Source organism: Vidua macroura, chromosome 4, assembly GCF_024509145.1.
Source record: "Vidua macroura isolate BioBank_ID:100142 chromosome 4, ASM2450914v1, whole genome shotgun sequence".
NCBI lineage: Eukaryota > Metazoa > Chordata > Aves > Passeriformes > Viduidae > Vidua > Vidua macroura.
In genome coordinates this window covers 46,646,979-46,674,902 of record NC_071574.1, presented here as the reverse complement: position 1 = coordinate 46,674,902, position 27,924 = coordinate 46,646,979, and the positions used below count along the sequence as shown (strand labels likewise).

Here is a 27,924-nt window from a genome sequence, read left to right as displayed (position 1 = left end):
GGTGGGGATTTTACAAGTTCCTTGAGTAGCCTGCTCAGGTACTCAATCACACTTCAGAATGTTTTTCAAATATTAAACCAAAGTATTTGCTCAAATAAAATTTGTCCTAATGCTGGGGACACAGAACAATTATTTAACACCCTCTTTGGGGCAAATTTTCATATACTGAAAATGGTTACTATCTCCATTTTCTCTTCCTAAACTTAACAAAACCAGTTCTTTCAAGCTCTCTGCACTGGCCATATCTTCTGCTCCTTTGCAGTGGTATCTAATCTATTTCCCATCCAACACTTCCAGGACCAAACCATCAAATGGACAATGTAGTCCATGCACCCTCCTGGACAACTTGATCTTGTACAACTAGAAGTTTATTCCACAACTTGTCTTCTGTGTTTGGAATCTCCCTGTGTGCCTGCATTAAGCATACACATGGAACTGCATGGCCAGTTTTCCAGGGTGGTGAGGGCTGAGAAGCCCAGCCTCTTGATCTGAATGACCTCCCAAGTATGTGAGACCCACCTCTGCTCAGACCAGACAAGAGCCAGCCTACAAGGGTTGTTGTAGATGCATGAAAATGCATCTTCTCTGCTACCATTCAGGTCAATTGCTCTCCCTAAAAATGAAACTTAGATTATTTTCACTTGATTTTTTCTTGACAATTCTATGCTGGCCATTTGTAGTTAATTTGTTTTCCTGTAGGCATTTACCATTATTTATCTGAACATTTATTCCAGGATTGTTCCTAGAATTCAAATTAAACAGATTGCAGAATTACACTTTTTCTACTTTCTAATAGTAGGCATTATGTTTAAACTTTACACTAACTCACCTGACTGTTTTTAATGCCAATCTTTCAAGGTGCAGAAACCATACATCTATTTCCTAAGCCAAATATGGAAGATGTTAGGACGTCTTGCTGATTTTAATTTATATCAACAATCTAAACATTCTTTAATATTCTCCATGTTTTCCCTATGTTTGCTATCCTCCTCCAGCTTTGATTTAGAGATTATATTTTTTTCATAGTTAGTACTTTTGTGAAGATTGAAAAAGACATCTCTGAACAGACCAATCTTTTCCACTACCTGTATAGCAAGAACCATGCCTTCAAAATAATTTTCAGCTACCAGAACATAAGAATAAATTCCCTAAGCATGACTTAACCTCCTCACTTTGCCTCTCCTAGCATGGTTGCTGCAAGTGCTTTCAAAATCCTGTCACAATTTAAGACTAGAGAAAGAGACTCAAAGTCTCCTTAAAATGTCTACAGAGTACATTTACTTCTGTTCATAACAGGAAATGGGGACCAAGAAAAGCCATATAGGAAGTATTAAAATTTGAAAATACGTGTGATGTTTTCAGTGCTAAATCAAGCTTTTTGTCTTTTAAACATGTATAATTTGAACTACCCCACTACTAAAACATGGGGTTGAGAGTTCAGCTGCAGGACTGTAAGTTCAAGTGAAGTGTGAAATGCATTGTGCCTATGTAGTCTTTTCTAGGGCCACATAAAAATGTTATCCTGCTCTACCCCAAATCATTGGGAACTCCATCTGTGGTGGTTATGATACAAGCAGTGTGGCAGAGGGCTCTGCTTCATGGAAACCACATGAAACCTGTGAACAGAGTCCGTCTCCACCCTGGTGGTTGCATCACTCTTTCTACTCTCCTTCTTCTGAGATAGCACTGAACAATCCAGGGCTCCCAGCATCTCAGTGGCTGCATTGGATGAGACAATGCCTTTCTCTCTTACATCCCATGCCAGAGGTCCTCAAAGGGTCCAACATAAGCCCCTGAAGTGCATTAGTACAAACTCCGTACTGGAAAGTCACCTCTGCCATGATACTCAACAGTATCTACCATTGTGGATGCCCTAAGAGCCCACTAGAAGGAAGCAGTGGACAAAAAACAGTGACAACATTATTTATGTCACATTCCTCTTGGCTATCAATTCATGAGCTGTTTTCCAGTGTTTCACTTTAGGAGGAGAAATGCCAGAGAGGTTATTAATGATAGATCTATCATCATTAATGTTCTTGGCAGCTGCAACAGAAGAACACTGTGAACGCAACTGAATTGGACCAGTAAAACCTTCTATATGTTCTGGTTCTTAAAAAACAAACAGATATTTTCACAGGTTTTGCTTTTTTGTTTGTTTTTTGAATGAGAATACCAAGTCTTGAAAGGGTAGCATCAATAAAAATAAATAAGAAAATCACTAAGTGGGAAGGTAAGAAACTAGCTTTTGCCTACAAAAGCTTTACAAATTCCTTCTTATCCCTATGGAAAAGGTTAAATATGGACCAGGCAGCTGAAGCCTCTTCCTTTTATTTTCCCTTCCCCCAGCATGAACAAAACCTTCCCAGAGGCCCCAGTAGGATGTCCACCATATAAAATACCTAATTCCTGCTGTGTTGTCATAATGGAATTTAGGATCACAGACTTCCTCTTCCTCCCTACAGGAAGCAGGTGAAGTTGGGAGAGAGAGACCTGAATCCTCTTCCATATTCAATGATACTGACAAAGGAAGGACAACGTAGTCTTTACCATCCTGTAGATTGCAGTGAAAAAACACAAAAATTAAATAGGCTACAGAGACACACAGACATAGACAGCTACATGCACGTACATGGAGAACACATCAGACCAACAGTGTGGGTGCTTTATTAAACTATGAACAGTATACCACCTTTGCAGGAGCAGCTACATTAAAAGAAGGAAGATTAGTAAGAACCACTTCCAAGTAGTTTTATTTTTTAAAAAAAAATAGATTTTTCTATTATATATACTGTAACATAATGTATAAACTGGACTTTTTATTGATGCCTTTGAAAAAATAAAAGTAGATCTCATTAATGTTTGAATCCCAATGCCACAAAGAAAATGAACATGACAGTTTAGAAGGGCAGTGTAATTCCCATTACCACCGAGAGGTTAGAAAGGGAGAGTCTGTCTAATAGGGAGCATACAGCCAAATCTATCCTCCTTCATTCAGTGGGCTCACATCTATGGCCCTGGCCTTGTCCACTTCTGTACTAGCTGAAGAGGAAGCCACAAGATGGAGAGCCTGGAAGGGAGGCCCATGTCCCCACCTGGTCGCAGTGGGCTCTCTTACTGCAATGCCTGCACACAGGTCATGCCTTAATACATTAATTTGCATGGAGCTGCTCACAGGCAATGAAGTTCTTGTATCCTTGTTTTCCAGGATAGCCATCAAAAGCATTGCAGCCCACACCCTGACATACACAAAGATAACCATCTTTGGCACAGTAAGATCAACAGGAGCTACCTGCTGAAATGTGTCTGCAGCTTGCAGAGAAATCAGCAGCAGAGCAGGGAACTCTGTGCCAACAACTCCCCAGCAAAGACAGCAGTAGTGTAATGGGAAGCTTTGCTGGCAGGGCAGAGTGGCTTTTGGTTACCACAACACAACCTCTGGTATCTTTACCCCACAAGTCACTCTCTGCTCGTCAGAGACCCAACTGCTGGTCAGTAATGGGAGCAGTAGAAGAAGCCTAGGATCCCTGACAGCTCCAGCAGACAGTGCCCAACCATGGAATGCTGTGATGGCTGGCAGGGCAGGACAGATTCAGCCAGTGGTTTTAGCAACCAGAGAATACAGTTCATGTACCTGACGGACGTTGGCTTGCAGTAAATTCCCCAGGTGCTCTACCAGCTCTGAAAAAGTTGGTCTCTGCTTAGGATCTCCATGCCAGCAATCCAACATTGTTTGGTACCTGGAATGACAAAACCAATTAAAATACCAGCGTGAAGAAAACAGCACCTATTGCTTGCTCCTGCACCTGCTAGTAGTGTGGGGCAAATGTGGGCAGATGGAAGAAGAGTTTCTCACATTTCTGGTGTTGTATAGTCTGGTGCTCTCATTCTCGTTCCTTCTTTCAGTCTTCTGCAAAATTCCTCATCAATTTTCACGCCAGGGTACGGTGATGCACCTAAAATGAAAGCAACAGTAATTTTAATGCATTAGACTCTTAAATTTTGGGATTCGTTTTCAAGCAAATAACTTGCTATGGTTTGTGTTAATAAGAAATTTGGTGTATTTGGATATGTAAACAATTTATATTCATGATGGAAACAGCGACTGACTGAGTAAATGAGGCACATCATCACATACTGAAATTGTATGAAGAAGCATTTCAAGCCCACATTCCTACATTTGCATTTTAAAGAAAATTTGAGTATTTTCTTTTGATGGAGAAAATATACAGGAATTTTTCAAGAAGTAAAAAGGAAATGCTACAGAGATTCCAAGAACACTTTGACTGTTTTCTTCAGACTCTTTTGTTTAGAGATGGCTCAGTGACTCACCTAATGAAAATATTTCCCACAGCAGAACTCCAAAGGACCATACATCACTCTGAATGGTATATACTCTATCAAAAATAGTTTCCGGTGCCATCCATTTTAGGGGTAGTCTGGCCTAAAAGCATTTTCATAAACAAAATCACAGTATCACAATTTAGCAAAACACTGAGTTTCCAAAAACCTATTTAAGAGAAAAAAAAAGAAAGAAGTCCTGATTTCATATTCATTCTCTATCAAACAGGTAATCTGAAACTTACATCTCCTTTTCTGACGTAATCTGGGTCTTTGTAGATGTCTCGAGCCAAGCCAAAATCACAGATTTTGACCACGTTATTGTCTGACAAGAGGATATTACGAGCAGCCAGGTCCCTGTGGATGCACTGCAAAGAGAAGTAAACAACTTCATGTGCTGCCCGTCGTCACAGCTCTGTCCACAGGGCTGATTTCTTTCGCATATGTGCTCCCCTACCCTCAAAGGCCAGATAATTCTTAAAACCTTTTAAGAAAAAGAAACCTCAGCATCAACAGTTGCTGATTTTAAGTGCTTTTTTGATGGTCACAACTGATTTGGCACAGGGAGACTTGTGTTCCCAAGTCCAAACATACATCTGTTTATCCACTGTGCAGAGAGGGCCTTTGAAGTTAGGTAATTAATTATCCTAAGAAGCTAACACAAAACAGGTTCAGATCTGATTACCTTTAGATTTACTTAGGTTCACTCAAATCTCTGTACTCCACTATTTCTCTGAAAAACTCCACACTAAAATGCTGACTTGATTCCAACACAAACTAATCTTTACTACAGAGAAAGAAGTGCACATCTCTACCTATGCAAAACAGCAGCTTAGTTAACAACCCAAACACTTCAAAATCCAAGCCTCAATCGCCTGAAGTAAAAAAACTGGGCTCTGAAAGTGGCTTCAGATTTGCTTCTACTATGGATTGAAACTCAGATTCTGGAAGCAGGTATTTTTGCATTTGCTCATCAATTGGGATGTATATGAGAGGCAGACAAAAGTATATTTTTAGAAAAAGACTCTGAAGTCTGCTCTTGAACACCTAGCCTGCCTTCTAGAACAGTGTTGTATTTCCTGCTTCTATTTTCTTTTCCCATTTCTAAGTGTTTTTTTTTTTTTTTTTCTATACAGCTGCAGGCAATTCCTCACTCTTGCTGGAACTGTCATCCTTTGAAACATGTGTTCTACATATCTAGGCTCAAACCACAGAAGAATACTTCTAAAATGCCAAAATGCAGGTGAGGCGTTGTTGACTGTCAGGGTGTCCTTGGCAAGAGATTCTCCAAGGAGTCATCCATGAAGTTTCATAGTTGGGTATTGTGTCTCCTCACATTGCCGTTCCAATCCCAGTGCACAAGTTACAAGCAACCTCCTCAGAGCAAAATCCTTTACTCTTGTTTAGCTCCTCTTACCAGGGATTTGTCCCTAATTCCTTTAATTGTCCTTATAAGTCAGTTCCCCTCCTCCAACCACTTAACCATTCCTCTGTGAACTGGTGGCCCATAAACCTTATACAGATCACTAACGTTTGTGTCAATAAATGCATGGGCTGTTTCTCTCTGTAGTATTAATGATTTGGGTATGTCTTAGAGCAAAAAGAAAATACTGCGGATGACTGCCAGTCCAAAGATGAACATGCTGTTTCCTTCTGCAGACCTACAGCATTACTTCCTGCAGTCAAATAAATAACATGCCACTCTTCCTGAGAAGTTCCTTACTTTGCGTGAAGCCAAGAACTCCATTCCCCTTGCCACCTGGAAGCTATAACAGATGAGGTCCTCCATGGTCAAAGGGTTCTTGCAAAGGTCTTCAGGACCAGCTGCAAAGAATCAGATGACAGTCAAACATGCCCTTTGTCACTGATTTCACCAATAACTGCTTGTTAGGTAAAAGTCCATCTGAACCTTATGCCACGCTGGATTGGAAGAGCAAATCAAGCAGTTTTTTTAGCTATATAATTATCACTAACAACCCATTTTACATCAAACTAGTCTTGTACAAAATAAACTTTGAGACAACGAGTTATACCCTGGCCTCCTTGCTTATTTCCAGAGGAAAGATTTGCAAAACAATTCCAAAAGAAAAACAACTGAAATTCAGCTCTCAAATTCCTAGGACAGTAACGTTTTCTCTGGTTTCAGCAAATGAATTCAGAAACCAAGGAGAGGGAGGCCCCACCTTGTCTTTAGGAGGAAAGAATATGCCATAGGGAGAAAGACTTTGATTTGGTAAAAAGCCCTGTTAATTTAACGTAGAAGAACCCTAACATCATAATCTGGTAACCCGGAGGAATAATGTACTCAAATATCCAAAGATACCTAGGCATTTAGTTCCTGCTGAAATAAACAACTCTGTGACTTTGTTCAGCTTTTGATTTTAAGCAGACATCTACCAAGAACTACAACACTGGTGGCTAAAACCTTCACCATAAGGGCTCCTTCAGCTCTACATACTTCATGTAACATTCCAGCTCAGAGGGTCAACGTGTACACCAGGGAGTACTGGAAAGGCAACAAGACATTGTGGAAATGCATGAAGTGCATGCCTGACACTATCTATTAGATTGGCTTGAAAGTGCAAGATCATTCTCCCTGTTCACATAGCTGATGTACTCTTTGCACTGAAAGATTTTTAGTAGCAGTAGAGGTACAGGAAGTAGAGCTATGGCTTTCCTCCCAACTAATCTGATCTCACCCCTAGGTGAAATTAGCAGCCTCTGAAATAGCAGCACTGAGCATTTCATGCTGCATCTGCCAAAGGAGAACATGGCAAATGCATCAGTGAAACCACTGCAGAGGATACGTGCATCCTGGGGATGCTTTGTATGAGTAGATAATTCAGGCTTCCTGTTCCTGAAAGACCACCTGGGCAGAGGGAAGGCAAAGCAAGCTCTCTGCTAATAAGCAGTGAATGAAATAGCATTTCACAGTATTTAACTTTTGGGTAGACATTAAGGAAATTCAGTTGGCATGCTGGTGCATCCCTCTCTGCACTGCCTTTGGAGTTTGTACTCTGCAATTTTTCCTAAAAATATTGGGGTATTAAATAGACATATCTCCAAAAAGCTTCACACTAAAAGCAGACCCTTTTCATACAGGACATTATCTGGCACTGGGCTGAGGGGTTTGGGATGCTGATCTAGATAATCCATACTCAGGAACTTTGGTCATCCAGAGAATACCCCACACACGGTTTTGAGGGAGCTTTGGAAATCACACAGTCCCCAATGTCCCTCATCAGCCCCATGATGACACATGCAATGACACATGCTCCAACACCAGGAGAAGATGTATCCTACCATCCTCCTCTTCCATGTCACTTAGGGACCTCTCCTCCACAAAACCAGAACTTGCTGAACTCTGGCTGCTCGTGATGCTGTCCAACCGTTGCTTCAGGTCAGAAGAGGCATCACCAATGTAGTTCTCCTTCCCCTGCCTAAATCTGGTACATTTGGTCTAGAAAAATGAGGGGAGGGTGAGAAAAATCAGAAGCTGAAAGCATGCTGGAGAGGCAGTGATGCACCTATGGTCTGTGTCAAGGTCACAAGGTAAGGCAGGGAGAGCAACCCAGTGAAGGCATGACCAGCTGCTCTGCTCCAAGCCAGCTCTGGCTGGGGCACTGGGCTGGTGCACTGACAGTACCAGTGAAACCCAACCCATGGCCATGCAGGTTCACCAGCTGGAGCACCCTCTGCCACTCCACAACACAACTTTCTCCTGCTTTCACAACCTCCCAGCCAAACCCCAGCAGCATCTCCACATGCAGGCGACTAAATGCACACTGAGGAGCTGGTGAACTCAGCCCCTGGAGCCCCCCACTTGTGAAACACACGTGGATGGATGCTGCCAAACCCTCTCGCACACTCCAGCCTCTCTGTACTGCTATGGCTTTACCTCCTGCTGCTGCAAAGGCCCTTCTGCTAAACCTCTACCTTGGCCAAAACCCTAACAGCCATCAAAATCTGACTTATTTCCCTCTTCCCCATAGCCAATGCATGCCTCTAGGGAGGAATCCAGCCCCAGAAGGTATCCTCTAAAACATTTCCATTTTCTCCTGCTTTGGTTTGGTGATGTTTTCCCTGGCAGGGTTGTTTTTTACCACTGCCAAATCCCATTCCCACTGCTTGTGTAAGCAAGGGTCAGCACTCTCATGAAACCCTGTCTCTTACTTCAAGGCCTCTCAGATACTTGTTTATCTTTTTACCTCACAAGAAGATGCAGCGAGTTGCCTTTGCCAATATAAAATAGTAAACAATGTCTCCAAGGATAAAGAAAAATAACCCCCTGGGGAACCAACAAGCAGTGGGAAGAAGTGCTGATCTAAACACAGCAGCTGCAGGAAAACTCAAGTCTACCAACATGGCAGAGTACAGCCCAGGGGCCTCCCTCTTGGCTGTGGGTGGAAAAGGGTAGGGTCCCCAGGGTGACCCTGAGTGCTGGGTACACAGAGCCAAGTTCTTCATAAAGCAATCTGACCCTCAGAGAGCATGGATCCTCTGGAGAGATGCTCTCTGTAAATAAGACTCCTCTCAGAGGTGCCCAGAAATGAGTTTGAAAATGCCAGTCTCCATCTTCCCACTTCTTTCAAATCAGGGTGTAGAAAGGGTGCTGTAATGGAGCTCGTTTTTGCAAAGAACTCAGGAGGTGAAAAGCTGAATGTAAACTTATGAGCTACATCTATAATATAAAGCTATTAACAGCAGAAGAAATGTGTAGCCTCATTCAGCAATGAGCCAAGGGGACAGTAGAACAGATAATCATGTGACAGCAGATACCTATGGATAGCTGATGGATATATACACTAAGCAAGGAATGCAGTTATTTAAGGTGGTCTGGAGTTTAACTAAGAAAGGAAAAAATTCAGGCTGATAATCAGAAAAAAACTTCCTGAAAGGTACAGCCAAGTGTAGAATACTCTGCCAAAGGAAATAGTGGAAGCCCAGTTCCTTTGCACATTTTAAGCTAACAATAACAAAACAGTTACATTGCAGGGGCCAGGGGAAAGACTAAATGACCTCTGATGTCTTTGCCATCTCTCATTCCCATAAGAAGTACTAAGACATTCAGTGTCCCCAAGGATTGTCTCTTCAGTCTGCACTAGAAAAAGAAAAATTGTGTGTGGAAAAATCCCACCAAACCAAACATTTCACTGTTAACCTTGACTCCTTACCTTGTACGGGATAAATTCACTCCTCTTGCTCCGCAGGTAAGCAGACAGATTTCCAAACTTGCAATATTCCACAATCACCATGAGTGGCCCTGTACAACACATAAAGCAATTCATTGGACCATTTATATCCCACCTAATCTCACAGCATAAATTCTGGCTAGAAATACATACAGTTCAAAGAGCATTCCAATAGCCAAAGGTTTTTAAAAGTAGCAGTTAAAAAAAATCTAATCAAAGCACCAAAAATATTTCTTTTTTATGCTGTTTAAAGAAGAAAACAAATTATTTTGAAAAACACAGGCTTAATTTCATATGTCAAAAAGTATAGTGGTGTGCTTATATTTGAAGTGCCAATAACAGCCAAATTAATTGACACTGTAAGGACGCAATATAAATATTTGAAAGAGCTTCGGTGCAATTAACCTTTGCAATAGAATACACATGTGATTATCCATGCATTTTCTACAGGTGGTTAAAGTAGTAAAAATTTAAAACAGGAAACTTGATTTCAGACATAGATGCCTTAATGTACAATCGAAACATGGTATTTCACGTTCAAATTTACTCCATATAGGCATATGCTATGGTGATAAATTTTCATCCTAGGTTCCACATACTGGCCATCTCTATTTTATTATGGAATAAACAAGGAAATAAATATTTATGGATTATGTTTCCTTCAACTACTGACTTCTGTCATGGAACTTTACAAATTAAATTTTCATCCCACAGTAAGCCAACAAGTCAGCTTCCCTGAAAAATTATTACTGAGTTACTTTACATTGAATTTCTTCCAAATTAGTTTGTAGTACTGGATTTGCTAAACAAAACATCTGTCTCTGATTATAAAGTGAAATAGATTAATCTACCCAGAGCTAGACTCCAAATTGCAATATCCCCTCCTACATGTGCACACACACAGGCACCAACAGCCCATCCAAAGACAGGGAGGGGAAGCCCCAGCTTGCAGTCACCCTGTAGCTGGTGACAAGAGTAACTTGTTAAATCTGGTATTGGACTCAGCTTGGAATTCTGCAAGACACGGGCTGCCCACTATAAACATGGATCTCAAGTATAGGAAAGCAAAGTGATGGAACAACTAAGGGATGGAGCTGCATGGCCCTCATTTCACCCTTACTTCACCTTTATTCCACCTCTGGATCTGCTCACTCTTATCAGACTTTGTGTGTGTGTTAGAAAGAACTACTCTTTCCATCCCTTGATTTTGAATTTCAATTGTCCATGCAGCAGAAATGGAAGAAATAGGGTTTTCATTAGCATCTTCTCACCCACTAAGAAGTTACTCACCTCCTGGCTTAGTGCAGGCTCCAAGTAAGTTGACAACATTGAGATGATGGCCAATATGAATGAGTATCTTCAGCTCTGACATAAGTGCTCTGTGCTCACTATGGGTTGCCCCTTCTACAGAGGTAAAGCAACACAGGTCAGGAGCATCACAGACAGAAAGGTTTTGCCCTCCTCCCCATTCTCTTCTGGTATTTAACCAGCCCATCAAGTGAGGAGCCTTGTTGGCTGGTAGGCTGTGTCAGCTATGCCAGTACAGCACGGGGTGGAATACAGCCCCCAGCTGCTGGCAGCCCCATTTTGCTGCCCCATTATGTCTTCTTTAGGAACAATGTGTCTGGGAACCACATATTTTATTTTTCCTGTGGCAAGTGTGAGGCAGCATAATACGATTTAAAGTGAGGAGAAAGCTATTCCAAACTAAATTCAGTTTGGAGCGTGCCTAAGCCATTGTGTTGAGACTTGCAGAAAGCTTCCAACAAGGATGCATAAGGGACACATGCAAATTGATTGCAGGAGCAACTTTACGTTCTGAACCTAAGTAGAATTATAAAGCAGTGGCTAGGAAAGCACAGCTGCATTGCTCCAGTTATCTGTGAGGGAAAGGCATACACTTTCGCATATCATTGCTTCATGATAACAGCCATGAAGCTTAACTTCTACAATGATGGGTACAATGGTTATAGTGTTGACAAATATCCCTATATTGTATATTCAAGTTGAAGTTCTAGTCATTATTTTTACCTTTAAGCATTTTCACTGCCACTGTTTTGCAGGTAGCAGTTTTGTCAATCCCAAATGCATCTGCTTCTATGACCTGGCCAAAAGCTCCACGTCCGAGAGGTTTACCTTGAAGTGAGAACACAAACGTACTTGCTTGACACAGCAGGAAAAAGTTGTAAAATAAAAAAGCTACTCCAAAATGAGGTCATGAAGCAGAAATTAACAAAAGGACTTAAAATGTAGATGGGATGCATCATATCCAATGGGAACACAGAGCCCACCCAAGGATCATGCAGCAGAGCAGTCCCGTGGCGAGGCAGGACCCAAAACACCGCCCAGCACAGTACTGGCTGCAGTATCACTAAATGGTTCATGCAACGAAAACTCACCTAGCTTTAGCCGGTCTCTGGGAAACTCCCACTTGCTGGCATCATATGGGAGCCGCTCACAGTGCTCGTCTATAGGGACTTCATCAGGATCCATGATGATTGACAAGTAGCCAGTCTTCATGTCCCCTCCGTTGGCCTGGAAAATGGTATTAGTTGCAGTTGCACGGTTTTTTGCTGGCAATGTGCAGACAAAATGCCATTTTCTCACTTTAGAGTATTTCATTAGTTCCCAGAAATGCCAGGCTACCATTTCGCTACACCATGTCATCATGAGTGTGATCATTGTTAATTACTTGCACTTTTTTTTCTGTCTCTCTCTCTTTTTTTTTTTTTTTTTTAATAAAAAGAACCAGATGAAACATTTTTCTCTTGCAAGGGCCTGTCCAATTAAAAACAAATTTCTGCGCCCCCGGTTCCAGGCAAGAATGTTATGGCATGGAGAGAAAAAATGTGTCTGTTGATTTAAGAACAATGGAAAGAAGCAACACAAAGGCCTCAAGTCAGCTCTCATTTGTCATGCAAGACCAGTGCTGATAGGACGGTATGAGAATTTTTTCATTACCCGCTTAACGGTCCGGAGGATGATTACAAGAAGCAACCAGAAGAACATGGCAATCACTGCAGTGCCAACGAGGATAATGAGCTCCAGATTTGTTTTCTCTTCAGCGCCTGGGAAGAAATAAATGAATATTTGAGTGATAGTTGGAAGCATATTTGTTTTGTTCATTCATTAAAGTAAAGAATGGAGGTCCTTGTTCTGAAGGTTCGTTTTAAAAGTGCAACATGAAGCAAGGAAACGAAAGCAAAACAAAACAAAAAGCTTGGGGGTTTATGTCGGAATATTACAGTTTCATGCTGTTCTACACGCCATCACATTTCTCAGCATCAGCTTTGTTCCAAGAACAGTGTCTGGACCTTTGGCAAATATAAAAAAGTAAAATTCACATTTTGTAAAGAAAAAATTGGTTTAGAATACCAAAAAGTAATTACTCTTTCTTTAGAAACCAAATAAACACCCTCATATAGAAAATAAAGAGCTGTGAGAATGACCTAGAGAACAATCTCTCTCTTGTCTCTTGACATCATTCAGCTGGGGCATGAAAACTATGGTTCTACAAGAACACATGATAATAAGGTCTTATCTACAATGTTCCTTTTCCCATAAAATAGTGGCCAGCAGATGCCATTTGAACACCTTTTAGTGCCCAGATGCAGGTCTCCTCTTCAGCCCGTGTTTGCCACATCATGCTCCTGTATTTCATCCCTTGCACCACTTAGATTTTCCTACATAGCAGCACACTCCATTGCATGACCCCCATGAGCTGCACTATAATTTTTTTTTGAGTGAAACAGTATGTCCTACACAAATTTCAAACTTCTACAGATGTGCCCCAGCCATATTTACCACATCAGCTGAAATCTACATCAACATCATCTGCAGATAATTTCCACTCCAACCATTCTGCCCTGAATATCCTAAAGGGACCTATAAGATTAACATGATATTGCTTTAATTACCTTAATGGTACGGATCAGACAACCATCCTGACTTTAAAGACAGAGGTTTGTGAAGGGCTCAGTGACTAAACTATGCAAATGTACTAATGAATGAATGAATGAACTAATAAGAAGAGCAAGGAGCTTTTAGTTTGAGGCTTCTTGTTGCAACTCTAAGTGGAAAGTCCATCGTGGTCCCAGCTACCCACACTGCAGACTAAGTCTTGCTACCATTTATTGTTTGTCATTGCAACTTGTATTCTGGTGTGCCACAACAGGACTGGAACAAGTGAGAGATGGGTCTCACAAATGCTGCTTTCAGAGTGTGATGGACCAAGGCTGGAGTCCCCCAACTCAAAATCACTACCTGTTTCACTGAGATGGGGCAGACTGAGATGCACAACAGACTGCAAAAAGTACTCACTATGTTTTCCTTAGATGCTGTGAAAGCAATGACATAATTTTAAAAGGTACAACATACTATGCGAAAAACATAGTATGACAATTATGTTACCTAGACAACAGAGATGCCCCAAGATATCTGCATATTTTTGTAGCTCTGTTGTATGGGTTTGCATGTAATACAGATTGGCAGAGAAATTTTCACAAATTTCTAATATATTTTCAGATCTCCCATCAGGATAGCCAGCTGATTTTCTTTCTAGTTATTCTAAATATTTTCTGCACAATCTGGAAAGAAGCTAACACCAACCTTCCACTGAAAAAAAAGCCACTGCTTTGCTGCATCCAAGGACATTGCATGCAAGGCAGGTGTACAGCCCTCCATCTTCTTTCCTCACTCGACGGATGGTTAGCGTTTTGTTCCCGTCTTTCAAAACAATACCTGGGAAAAAATATTATTCTTAGTTTTGTTATTTTTATGCCACTTTTTGTTAAGAATTCAAAATAAAACTTTTCATGGTGAAAATCAGCAGTCAGTCCCATGAAAGAAAACCTTTTAGTGATAACTGTAAATAAGCAATCCTCACCTGAATCTTCCACAAGTGTCTCATTATTTTTAAACCACATGATGCTTGGAGGAGGAATGCCATTCACTTCACATGATACTTCTATAGTTTCACCAATATTTGTTGTTTGATTTTCCAGATTTCCAACAAGTGTGGGTGCCATAGGCTCTGTTGGTTTGAAAATACAGTAAAATTACTGTTTATTAAGAAAAAGATCCATTTTTTTCAGTAGTAGCAGTTCATGTCCCAGTAACAAAGTCTCAAATCCTTTTATTATGCCAAGAGCCACGGTGTTCATGTTAAGATCACAGTTCAACTTCCACATGACATGAAAATATTATAATGGTCAAGAAAATTTCAACGGTGTTGATATAACCTTCTTTAGCTGATTTAATTTGTAACTGCTCAGCCTGCTGGGAGAAGAGGGAGTAGTTGAGAAATTGCTTCTCTCCCTTTTCTGTTTCCAGAGTCCTTATGAGAGAGAGGTTTGACACTCTTGGTCCATTCAATGTCCATTCAGGACAGGCCATGAACATACATTAGTATTTTTCTGAATCTGCCTAATCGACCTAGACATCTAGGTCCCAAAGCAAAGTCATCACTATTCGTGTGAAAAGTTGACTGATTATCAGCTTGCAATGCTTGTGCCTGAAAACCAGTATGACTCATGACAGTTTTAAGTTACAGGCACTACCCCAAACTCGAGAGTCAGTCACATAAAGCAATGGCAGTAATGCTATGAGTACAAACGTGCATATACAGCTACAGAGAAAAATGTGTTCTGAAAAGTGAAGTTGAGAAGTTACTGAGCTAAACATGCTACTTCAGCAGAAGCCAAACACATCTCCTTGCACAGTACAGTGTCTCAGTCAGTGTTTCCTCACTGGTATTAATGAAACAGTGCCTGCTGCCTGGACAAACCCCAGAAGAGCGTGTTACAACAACTGGTTTAAATCTATTTAGCAAACTGAGCACACCATTAACCAAACACATGCAAAGCCTGACCATGCCAAAAACTGCCACTACTGCAATTGTTTTCATACACAACCACTCTTTTTGCTTCAGAGTAAGAGATCCATACCTTGAACAGTGAGATGCTTCACCAGGCAGTGCTGTGTTTTAGCCTTTTTGTCCTGAGCAATGCAAACGTAGTCCCCTCCATCTTGGAGGGAGATGTTACGAAGGATGAGCTCTAAGGTGATGTTTTCACCATTGGTATTTGAAACTGTCTCATTCAGCTTCTGGAGAGCATTGAGGTTCTTGCAAACAGGCATGGGCAGCCCTCCGAAGGGAGTCTGCGAAACGTGAGCACTGAGCTTGTACCATGATAGCTTCTCAAAGGTAAACTTGTCTGCTGTGCATCGCAAGGACATGTTATCCTTCTCTGTCAGTTGATTCTGAGGCTGGACATTAATTTCAAGACCTCCTGCAAGTTAAAAAAGTAAATTAAATTCCTAGTTGATTGTGCATTTTGTGGCTAACATTAACTTGGAAAAGTCATTTTGAAAATACAGATTTTGTCATCCTATCTGGTAGAAAATAAGAAAAAGAAACAAAGACTGAAAAAGATCAGTCAAATCAGTCAACTAATCAATTATCTTTGGAGTACAATCTCATTAAAAGCAATACATTTCAAATGGATCAAATGAAGGACTGTGTAACAAATTCAGTCACTCTTCCTGTAGAAACTTACAGCAACCTAAGATGATTCCCAGCATTATCTTATAGTTAATTTTTAGATTAGGATTAAAATAAAATTTTGGCACATGAATATGGGGACTGATTGTTAAGGAGACAGAAGCTCTTTGCCACTGGTTTGGAAAATTTTAACCTTAGTTCTTACAGGAAACCTTTACTCATTTTGTGACACTACCATAATTTCTCTGTTGCTCTTTTAGGTGACTGCTAAAGCTCAACAGTAGTCACTCCTGGGACAACAGTGCCCATCTTGCATCACTTTCACCGGCCTGCCGCTCCACTGATGCTGGTAGAACTAATCACCTGGCTGAAATTAGTGGCAAATTTAAAGGCTGCCTAAAGAAAGACTTAAGTAAACCTAAAATCCCAAAGAATTAAAGGATTTCATAAAGCTCAGGAATCAAGTAACATCACTGAAGTGCCTTTCATTAGCAAACAGACAAAATAACATTCATTTAACATGGCTGTCCTTGACAGGGGCACTTACTGGTCACATGGAAGGAGATCACTCTCTCACTTGACCCAGCCCTGTTCGTGGCCATACATCTGTACAAAGCGGATACATTTGCTGCTTGAATCACGAGGGTGCTCACAGTCTACAAAAGGGCAACCAAGCAATTTCATATCACATCAGTGCTAAATTAACGCCTAACCACCTCAACAGCTCAGCAAAGGGCTCTGCAGATACCTGCACAACCAAAAATCCCTCCAAAGAACAAATCCATGGCATGGCAGAAGCACAGTCCCCTTTTGAAGTTTACATTTTTGTCCCTAAGTCTGTAAAAATCAGGTAAAAGGAAACGGGAAGAAGCAGAAGGTGGACTTAGGCATATGTGTTAAAAAATGCTGCACCCACATTTTTTTTCTGCTTTTCAGTCTCTCCAACTTATATTACAATTAATTTGCAATATTAACTTATCTAACTTTAGACCACTAAAAGGTAGTTATTGAAATCTAAGTCAGTTATATTCCTCAGTGGAGATTCACTTCAGATCAGTGTTCAAACGACCAGAAAATATGTATCTCTATCTCTTGGCTTCAGCAGGAGCTTGCCCATTTAGCTGAGAGTAGATCCCCAAATTTAACAACAGGTGAAAGGAGTCTTATCTCTAGTGATGTATTTCCAAACATGTAGACTGCTGAACAGGGTTAATCATCCCCAGCCAAGAGAAAAGAAAATGTGCTCACCTTTGTTTTTCCAGCAATAGTAACGACCCGGTGCTTAATTTCAACCTGATTCCCACCCTTTCTCTCTGAGATGACTTTCCATTTCCTGCATGCATACGGATTGGCTCCTGAGCGAACTTTTCTGAAATGTAAGTAGAGACACATGCATTAGATAAGAGGAATATTTGTCCTTCTGGAGAGGTATTTTGGGTTCTCCTTATAATATGCATGTATTTATAAGTCAGATGCATCCCTGGCCACAGCTTGCATCTATGAGGGAAGCGTATGGTTCTGGAAATATTTCTATTATTCACCCTATAACCTCCTGAGACCTTCATCCTCTTTAAAGTAAAGGACCCCCAAGCCTAAAGGTGAATTTCCTAATTAATCTGCCTGTGTCAGCTCAGTTGGGATGGCTGGAGCAAAGCAGCTATTCTGGGAACAAACCTCCATTCATAAGTGGATGATTCAAGTTGATTTAGTTCAAAGGAAGACAGAGAGACATAAAAATCGCTGAACTCCCTACAAGAATTTCTTGAGGACAGTAGCCATTGTGTAGGAAGCAACCAGGCACCAAAGGAAGAAACTAGTGGAATCATTTTAAAAACAACAACAGGAAAGAAGAATGCCTTTTTTTTTTTTACCCTGGACTTTTTTTTTGTTAAAGGAAATCTGGGCTTATGGCAAGTCCAGATAAGGGAAGCTGCGTGAATCTCAGTCAGGCACTCTCTCTATCATTCCCCAACATCAATCAGTGCACTTCCTCTGAGATACACTTTCACACAGATAAAGAGCCCCATCACACTCAGCGCTTGAGCACAAGGGAAAAAAACACCACAAGGACGCATCATTAGCATAAACAGCAAATTTCCTCTGTTTAGGATGGAGTTTTGGGCCTGAAGCCCACAGGGGGATCTGAGGGAAGGGCATGCAAACAGCTGCATTTGAGACCCCATGCAAGTCGAGATGCCCTTCAAGAGAGCACAACAGCAACATGCCAGCACTGCTGGATCCTCTCTGCGGGTGGCCCTCGCCTCTGCCAACAACAATGACCTTGGCAGGGCCTGCCTGCAGCAATCTGCAAATTAAGAACAACAATCTTTTTCTTCATTGGCCATTGGGTTTGCACTCAGTAACGAGTCTGGATGAGGGAGGAACTGGACAAACCCCAACCCAACACAAATATCCCTCAAGATCTACATAAGCTGCAGAAGACAGCAAGGACTTGGCACTCACTGGGGGCTGAAAGTGCACTCCTCCTCCAGCTGCCAGTGCCAGAGCACGGTGGTGGGTGGTGGCACAGCGTAGACGGTGCAGGTGAGCACTTGTGTCGAGCCGTACTTGTAGGAGTCCACAGGGGCCATCAGAGCATTCTCACCGATCTGGGGGGGCACTGCAGGAGAGAGCAGCAGGTCACATGAACTGCTGAAGGCTGCAGTGTGCATGCATTATACCCACAGTGACCAATTCACACCGTGCCCCAATACGAGTGCAACACAGAGCATCTCCAAGGACATGAGGGAAAGCAATGAACCTGCCCAACACTTTGAGGATCAGGATACTTAGGATCTCCTACAAAATCCCTCTTCAGTACTCCATGGTTTAAAATGCAGTTCCTGGACTCTCACCACCATTCCCAGCCACTAAATGCACATTATTCTCCAGGCCTAATCCCACTGCACGTAGCCTTGCTGCCCTTTCCAAGACCTGCTGTCTTCAAAGCATAGGCTGTTTCCTGGGGAGCAGAAAGGAGGAGGTAGGGGAGGAGGAAAAGGGTTGTAGAGGGCAGGGCAGAAGAGGAGGGATAGCCTGTGTGGGGCAGGAAGGATGGGTGAGGCGGGACAGGGATGGAGTGGGGTGGAGGAGGACTCCAGCAGCATAGCCAGCAAAAAGGGCAGGAAAAGAGCAGGACACAGAGGCAAAGAATAATATACAGAAAAAACCCAAAACAAAACAAACAAAAAAACCCCATTCCACACAAAGTTTCATCACAACACCAACACCCAGAGTCTGCAGCCTCTTGACTGACACATCCTAGAGCGAGGAGAGATTGGTCAACTCCGCTTTCCCAGGCCTGAGGTTCTTCTTCAGTACTTAAATCTTCACAGGTATGGCATGAATTAAGCCTAAGGATGGTAATATACCAAATCCACGCATGAAAGAAAGTCACCTCTGTTACCCCACTTACCATTTACCAGCAGGGTAAATGTATGTCTTTTCTGCATCTTGTTAATGGGATTTGTAAGGACAACCGTGTAATTCCCTGCGTCCTTTTCAGTTGCTTCAGTGATCACTAATGCATAGCCAAGTTTAACTGTGTGATTTGCATTGATGGCTCTTCCATTTTTATACCTGAAGAAAATACAGAGTACTTTGAATTTTTAATGATTTTCTTTAACTAAGAATAGCTCATTTTTTCAAACACATTATATCCCAGTTCTTACCATTTAGCTTCTGGTGGAGGATATCCTTTAAACTTGACAGGAATTTTGACTGCGTCGCCCAGCCTTGTCTCAACAACATTCTCCATTTTCTCCAGGTGAATAAAAGGACTTTCTGGGATGGGAAAAAAGGAAGTAAACTAAATGGTCTTTTCTCATGGACCAAAGCAAAAGTGCTTTCCATTTGGCTTAGCACCTAACAAGATGACAAATATAAGTTAAATGACAGGACTATGGATCATTGGTAAAGCACAGATGGCTCCAAACTGGGCTCTGGAGAGATGCCACCATGAAGACCTAGTCCTTTCCTTCACACAGGGGAGCAGACCAGTCCCCTCACTGAGGAGCTCTGGAAAGCAGAGACAAGACTCAGCTCTCAGGACAGTGTGCCAACTGTCAGACCTGTATATACATACATATATATACATATCATAAAACTCTCTCAATATACTCATTCCAGGAAATTAGACTATTCAAAACTGCAGTTTTGAAAGTTAAATATTCAAGTATGTATTTCAACCACTGCAGTCACAGAGTACCTTGAAATTATTTACATGACTTGTTATAAGTTATAAACTTGCATTTGGACAGAAGACAGTGATTAGCCTTTTGACTAAGATTTAGGATGGTTTAGACTTAGTATCTGGTATACTTAGTGTAGCACATGATCTCATTTTGGCTCTTGAAGAGCAGAACAGAAAGAACCCAGGAGAAAATTCAGTATGTCTTGAATCACTATGCCCACAATAAGTTTGAAAGTCTTTTGTTTCGTTCTGAAAGTGCCATGAATATTCAGGCCCCTGAAATCAGACCTCAGGAAAATCAGTCTCCTTCAAAATATAAACCTCTTTGTCTGACTCAGTGATTAAAAATGAGCCATTCTCATGCTGGTAATTTTTTTCTATAAGTAAGTTAGTGGAGCTGGGGCTGTGCCCAAGAGGGGGTTGAGAAAAGGCTGTAGGATATGGCCTCGTACTTATCTATTCACTTAGCCAAAGCTGTTTCCCTTGCATCATTTCCGTACCACCAAAACTCCATTTGATTCATCTATTCATAATGCAAAAGCTGAAAGTTTTATTTTCTTAGCTTCATTCATGCTGACACAGACTCTTGTGTCACAGAGCCACCAAGATCTAGCCTAAGTTCACCAAGAATGAGAACAGGCAGCCCTTGTACAAAGCCACCTACACAAATTGAGTTTTACAGGACCTTAAGGAGGTCAATGCAGAAGAGGGTCAGAGGCTTACATAAGTTTATTTTACTGCCCACTTTCCGGTGGGATTCTACAGCTCTCAGTAAAATACAGCATCCTTTAAAATCTTATTATTAACTAAGGCTGTGGTATAAAAATAATCCCGTACTAGTTGCAAGAGAAATACTGTAACTGCAGTTTGGTTCATTTCTGTCATTTGAGTCATCATTGAGATGCCTTCTGCATCCCAGTAATTAATTCCAAATCTGAAACAACCAACAAAACTGAAGTGGAAAATGTCCTACCATGGATAATGAAGTAACTGCTGTTTTTCATGTTCATACGACCACTGGATGCTGCACAAGTATATCGACCATTGTCGCTTAAGGACACACTGTCAATGGTAAGGGTGCTCACAAACTTCTTTATTTCTCCTGCAGTGGTCTTTACGTCCCTAATAGTGGCACGTTTTTCCTGTAATAGACAAAAGACAGAGATGTTTGGAAATGTCATAGCTATTCCTTCTGTCACCCTTTGCACATTCCTATATACCAGAAATTTTGTTGTGCATTATCATCTTCTTTCTCAATGTTTTAAAGGGGGAAGTTGTATTATACCTAAATAAGTCAAATTGCTTTGTGATGAAGGCACCTGTAAGTTAGTACAACTTTACCTTGATGGAAGGGTAGTCCCATTTAAAATCGATTCCCACATTCAGCTCTGTCCTTACAGTGCAATTGAGAACAAGTTTTTCTCCCACTGCCAGCTCTACTTCGTCATGTGGGTTCATTGTCAGGTCATAAATTCGGTACCCTAGAGAAAGACAAAGGCACACACAAAACAAGGGGGTAAGAAGAGGTTTCTTTACAGTACTCAGCAGCAAATTTCCCAGGTGAATTCACCAAAACTCCCACCAAAACCCCAGCTACAAAAAAGTCCCTTGATGCCCTAGTGCAGCACAATAATGGGTGTACAAAGGAGTGAAGTGATGCGCCTGCCCTAAGCACTTCCCAGCTGAAACCCGTGTCAGACAGTGACACAGCAGGATGTGTGCATTTGATCAGAGCCCTGCCAGTGGTGGGAGCAAGCAAGAGACAGTGACTCACACAGTTCCTCTGCCTTAAACACCTTCTTCTTATCCTTGTGAGACCTAAAACTAAGGGAGATTATATACCCATTCCCAGCAGTAAGCAGGAACTTTATAGAGAATAACAGTGGGGTAGTAGCAAAATTATCCAAAGTTTACTTTGTGCAGTAAAATATTTCAAAACAGAATATTCTGAATGCAGAAATTCTACAGATATTCTGAAATTCCTCCAAATCAGAGTGAGGATTTGTGGATTTGGTAGAGAAGTAAAAGCCTTCTGCACAGAGTAAAGAGGGAAGGCGATGACTTCCTGACCAGCCAGGAGAGACTGCCTTGGTACCATTTGGATATTTGAAATGGTCACTATGTCCTCAGCTGAAAGATAAAGAGGTGCTGAGTTTCAGTTCAGGCTTAAGCCTCCACAGAATTATCACATTATTTCTGGGGTATGATGAACAACTGACAAAATGTACCAGGAAAGCATAAAACCCTGTGAGAGTCGAGACACGGGTCTTTAGGGAGACAAGACAACCCAGCTCACAGTGAGACCTTCAGATCCACCCTTCCCTTGGTACCCACTCAGAGCAATTTCTTTTCATCTGCTGCTGATGGTTGCTTGCCTCTCATTTCCTTCCACTGTGACTGAGAATGTGGATAAGTGATTTTAGGAAAAAGGTTTGCATTGTCAGAAAAAAAAAAAAATTAAAATCCCTGGCATCAATGTAAAACACTAAAAATAGAAGCACTTATCCCAACGATCAACCAGAAAAAACACAACACTTTGCATTTAAAAGAAAAGTGATATAAATCTCAACATCCATTTTGCATTAGCTGCATTGTCAGTATTGAATAATCTAGTGTCCAACCAAATGTAATTGGTTCAGTATGCTGTAGAAAGCAAAAGAACATTGGTTATAGAGAAATAAAAACCTTTGGCTTACCTACAACTGCAACGATGTATATCATAGACTGGTAGCTTTCATCATCTATTTTAGCTTCGCAGAAGACCATGCCTGCATAGTTGATTAAATGACTGGGTATAGTGAAGCCTTTTTTATTATTCCATGAAATGGATTTACCATCAGGAACAAATATCTTTTCTGGATATTTCTGTTTGGAATATTGATAAAATACATAATCAGAATTCAAAAATTGAACAATCCTGAATTCTCACCTCCAGCATTTTCCACAACTGCAGGGCCCCCATTTTAACATTCTAGCTCAGGGAATCAGTACATGCTTTGAGAGTGCAAGTACAGCACTCATCTTATGATCACAGGCTATAAAACTCACAATGATGGAAAGAAGTTTTAAGAAATGTATTTTTACTTCAAACAACATATTTATGCCACAGCGACTTCAACTAACTCTTGAAAAAATAACAGGCTTTTTCCTTACCGCATGTAGAGATACATTGAGATTTGATACAGTTCCAAGGCACGGCACTACCACAGTTTTATTCTTAGTGATGTATACAATGCCAAGCTGATCACTGACTGAAGTCACAAATGGTGATCTGTAATCTAGAATAATATTTAATTGGTAGGTGGGTATTATTCATCACACGATTATGGAGAAAAACTTTCCAGTTTTCTTATTTCCCTGTCTATTTTTTTCACAAGTCAGTTGGATTATTTTCCATGTTATAAAGCACTGAAATAATGAGACTAAATAGGGGAGGTACATGTTTTTATAGAAACTACCCCCCAGATTTAGAATATCATTATTCTCAAAACAGTTATCAGCAGCAGAGTGCACTTTGGAGAATGGATTCCTGCTACAGCAGTCCTTTTGTCGACAAAAAACTGATTTACCCTAGTGTGACTTTCCTTGCATAAGTATTACAGGAAATATCAGTTAAAAGTTGTGACATGTTACACTGACTCCCCTGATGGCAGCATCCTTTTCAAAGTCAGACCAAAACACCAAAAAAATAGCTCCATGGTATTATAAAACAAGCTAAGTCATGTACTTAATTACATCTCATTTCTCAAAATGGTAACTATAAGTTAACAATAAAGAGGAAACAGGATGCATATGGAAACGAGGGTGAAGCCATCAGTGCAAAAAGGCAGATGCCTCAATGAATGCACTTATTGAAGCTGAGTGTATAACTGGAGGCTTTGCAGCGTCTGCAACACTCAGCTGAAAACTGAGTTCTTACAGCCTGAATAGGTTTTACCACCAGAGTCAGCAAATGTATGAAAGTTTATGCTTTGGGGTTTGGGTGTTTTTTGGGTTTTTTTAATGGTATCAGTACAAATCATACACAGAGTCGGATCTGTAATTTTTAACAAATATAAAACCTCTGTAATCCTCTCTCATATGAAACTCCTGCTGAGGTCAGAGGTAGCTCTGCATTTATGAGGACAGGATCAGAGTGCAGCAGAGATATGTATGCTAAATTCTGGGTGGAGAACAGCAGACCATGTACTGCGTGTGGCAGGTCAGTTCAGAATTATATGCACAAAGGCTTTTGTGCTGATGGCAACTAGAATACCTGAATTTAATTAATCACCATGAAAACAAGAAAAATGTTTCATAGGATCAAATATTCTAGGATTAATAAATTTTAGCATTAAAACAGTTTTGAGACACTATGTTCCTTTTTTCTCTTGGCACTAGGGAAAGAGACACCTGAGAGCTGTGTAAGCACTTACCTTGAACATAAACATAAATGGTTGTAGCTGCCTGGTTGTCCCTGTAAAGGCACTTGTAGTCCCCTGTGTCATTGCCAATGACTTTGCTCAGAGTAAGCGTCTTGCAGTAGGGGCCATCACTGCAGTCTGTCACGGAGATACGCCTCTCAGCATTGCTCTGCTTGCCTGGCCACGACCACTCCAGTGGCCTCTGACCACTGGGAAAGCAAATGTTAGAGCAGCAGACACTTCTGGTCTGAACCCCAGCCCCAGCAGTCTCTGTGGCTATGGAGAGGGATGGCCTTCACCCCGTCACACAGAGAGAGCGTCAAACCATGTAGGACAAATTCACGCAGACAACCTACTGCTAACAGCTACAAGGAAGCTACTTGAGATTTACATTCTGCTGAATCTAAGTGACAAAGCACCGAAAGAGAATGCTGAGAGTATGGCTCACCAGCAGGATCCACAAGGACACAGCCGATGCTTCCTCCCCCAGCCACCCTACACTCCCCAGCTCTCCCTTGCTGCAGCCCTCCCACATAATTTCTAAAGCTTGTCAGGGAAAAGTGAGGCAGAAGGCCCAAAGGGAGTGGAGAGAAAACAGGAGGCCTGACAGGAGAGAGATCACATCATGTGTGATTCTGTACAAAAGCTCACTACAGAAATAACCAACCATCAAAATCATGCTGAACAGACTTGTCCTTACCTGCAAGTAATATTTAGTGTGTTGTTTGCCATTATTGTGAGGACATCTTTTTGGATGCTAAGGGTTGGCTGATCCAGAGAATGAAATAAACCTGCAAAAACATGTATGAAACCTCTCTAATAAACCAAATAAACAAGTAAATACTACTCAATCAGAAAAGCATTATATACATGAATATTCATCAGGTTTTAAGTGGACATTTTCACATCACCTATTTAGCAGTGAAGGGTAAATCATGATTTTTCACACATCCCAAAAAGTTCAAAAATTCTGTCATAACAGGAAGCAAAGGCAGATGGTCAGGAGCTAGCTGCAGAGCACTACAATTCAGCCAGCCAGGGTGGAGTTCCTGTTTTCTTGCATTGCCAACTTCAAGGTCTAACAAGAGGATGTGGGACATTGAAACGAAGTGAACCTTCATCTGATGATCTCACCCCCTTGGGGATTACCAACTTTTCTTATAATAAATTGAATATACTTCTTTGAGACTACTGATCAATTAATTATGCAAAGAAACTATTTTACAGTTTGTCACAAATCTGAGATCCCATTAATTTATTTTATGCCATGATTTTCTAAGTTGATCTCTTTCCTCCTAAGAAGTTAGGCAAAACTGTATAACTACCGGACTATCAGCACAGTGGCTTGCATCGCATCCACGCGGAGCCACTGGCGCTTGTGAGGACTGTGGTCTGGGTGCCTGTGCTTGCTCTGAGGCACCAGCCCAACTTGTGCAACATCTGGGAGTACCACAGGGAAAAAAATTTCACTCCGCCCTAGCTGCTGCCATCGCTTTCAGGAATCCTGCCTCACCGGGCCGAGCCGCAGCCCCAACCGTGACAGCTTGGCCGGCTTCAACGGGCAACAAGAAAGCGTGGCCAGACCGGGACATTCCCCATTCCGCTAGCATTTCCCCGTGCTTTAATCACTTGCATTCCGAGCAGGTTCTTCTGATGACAGGTTTCCCGCGTTTGGCTCCTGGGACATTTTGCTCTCGGAAACGACAGCTGATGCTGGAGCCAAGCGGGCAGGACACTGTGCCGTGGCAGGCAGCCCTCTCCGACGGGCCAGCACCAGCCGGCCGGACAGGAGGCCAAGAGGACAGGACAGGAGTGGCCAGCAAGCCCGCAGCCACGGGCGTTCCGTCCCAGCCGGGGACTCGCACTGCCTCACCCTCTCAAGCAGCCCCGACAAGCCCATAGGAAAGCCGCACCCGCGCCCTCCGCGGCACCCGGGCATCCCCACGCCCCCTCTCCTCGGGGTGCCGCGGAGCTGCCGGACCGCGGCGGCTCCCCGACAGACCGGACCCGGGCAACGCGGGGCTCCCCCAGGGCTTACCTGGAGCCAGGCACAGCAGGACCGCCAGCAGCCGCGCCGCGCCGAGCTCCATCCCGCGGCCGCCGGGGCTGCGGGGCGCGGAGCGAACCCTCTGCCCGACGGCAGCCGCGCCTCGTCCAGCCGAGCCGAGTCAAGCTGAACCGAGCCGAGCCGAGTCAAGCTGAACCGAGCCGAGCCAGGCCGAGCCGAGCCGAGCCAAGCCGCTCCGCACGCCCCGCACCGCCCGGCGGGGATGCGGGACCCCGGCGAACGGTGCCGCCCCTCTTGTGCCCGGGGCGGGGCCCGGGGCCGAGCCCCCGCCCTCCCCGGCACGATCCCGCCCCTCTTCCCGGCCCCAGGGCCCCCCTGCGCATCCCGCCGGGATGCGCCCCTTCGGACGGGCAGCGGGAGCTCTCCCTCTTCCCTGCTCGGCAACAGGAGGGCCTCAGCAGTAAAATTCAGCGTCGTCTGGCGCTTCACCGTGCTTTTTTGGGGGTTTCTTAAAATCCCCCCCAACAGAAAAGATCCCAAAGGCCAGCCATATGAGGTACTGTCAGTAAGACACAGCCATGTTCCTGCTGGCAGCGACTGTACCCCCGGGTTTGAAGTGTCTGTCAGCGTCAGTGCTGCGATCACAACGTGGAGTCCCCTAACCATGTAGCATGTACCCAACCACCCCAACTGGCCACATCCCAGCTAAGGGGATCCAACAAGTGCCTGCCACAGCTGCCCTTCCCACCCGTCAGCATTCACATCCCGCTCTCTGTGAGATGCTCCCCATGGCAATAGCCATTGCCCTTTCACACCAAGTGTTGGATTTTTTTTTTTTTTTAATGAATCCCCCAACCGGAACTATGCCTTTTAATCAGAATTATTAACTAGTGACTGTTAAAGAGAAGTTTGTGAGGTAGTCCTTTGGGAAAAATAAACACGGTGGTCATTAATGTGTTATTTATACACACAATACAAGTCCAATGGGGGAAATAGATCAGTAAAGAGAGGTATATAGATAAAGAGGTAAATAATCAGGTAGATAGAAATACATGCACGCATATACTTATGTGTACCTCTACATGCCACCTTTTCCTTTTTCCCTGCAAATCTGCATGGGAGCTTGTCCACTCCCATGACTAAGTTAATGAAGCAGCGATTTTATTTTGCATGCAATGTAATTCCAGGTATTTTACTGTATTGGAGAAAGAGTGTAATTTCCTTTAAAATTACATCCCTGATGCTCACAGAAAGATACAGGGAATGGGAGAAGCCAAAGTTTTCCTAGA

The 27,924-nt window shown here is 42.4% G+C and overlaps 1 protein-coding gene across 1 annotated transcript in view; it reads right to left on the bottom strand.

Annotated features, from left to right (window-relative positions):
- KDR (kinase insert domain receptor) overlaps nt 1-26,734 on the bottom strand; it is a 30,274-nt gene extending 3,540 nt beyond the window's left edge. The window contains exons 1-27 of the mRNA XM_053976462.1: nt 26,666-26,734; nt 25,328-25,418; nt 24,640-24,836; nt 23,378-23,502; nt 22,921-23,089; nt 21,566-21,705; nt 21,198-21,366; nt 19,704-19,815; nt 19,448-19,611; nt 18,496-18,652; nt 17,281-17,401; nt 16,580-16,688; nt 15,476-15,820; nt 14,416-14,562; nt 14,139-14,270; nt 12,492-12,598; nt 11,930-12,065; nt 11,562-11,666; nt 10,821-10,934; nt 9,513-9,601; nt 7,642-7,798; nt 6,062-6,162; nt 4,584-4,706; nt 4,330-4,441; nt 3,854-3,953; nt 3,632-3,737; nt 2,400-2,551 (exon numbers count right to left, since the gene is read on the bottom strand). Coding sequence (XP_053832437.1) covers nt 2,400-2,551; nt 3,632-3,737; nt 3,854-3,953; nt 4,330-4,441; nt 4,584-4,706; nt 6,062-6,162; nt 7,642-7,798; nt 9,513-9,601; nt 10,821-10,934; nt 11,562-11,666; nt 11,930-12,065; nt 12,492-12,598; nt 14,139-14,270; nt 14,416-14,562; nt 15,476-15,820; nt 16,580-16,688; nt 17,281-17,401; nt 18,496-18,652; nt 19,448-19,611; nt 19,704-19,815; nt 21,198-21,366; nt 21,566-21,705; nt 22,921-23,089; nt 23,378-23,502; nt 24,640-24,836; nt 25,328-25,418; nt 26,666-26,717 — 3,632 coding nt within the window. The 5' untranslated portion in view covers nt 26,718-26,734. The remainder of the gene's footprint in view (nt 1-2,399; nt 2,552-3,631; nt 3,738-3,853; nt 3,954-4,329; nt 4,442-4,583; nt 4,707-6,061; nt 6,163-7,641; nt 7,799-9,512; nt 9,602-10,820; nt 10,935-11,561; nt 11,667-11,929; nt 12,066-12,491; nt 12,599-14,138; nt 14,271-14,415; nt 14,563-15,475; nt 15,821-16,579; nt 16,689-17,280; nt 17,402-18,495; nt 18,653-19,447; nt 19,612-19,703; nt 19,816-21,197; nt 21,367-21,565; nt 21,706-22,920; nt 23,090-23,377; nt 23,503-24,639; nt 24,837-25,327; nt 25,419-26,665) is intronic.
- Between the last annotated feature and the right edge of the window lie 1,190 nt (nt 26,735-27,924).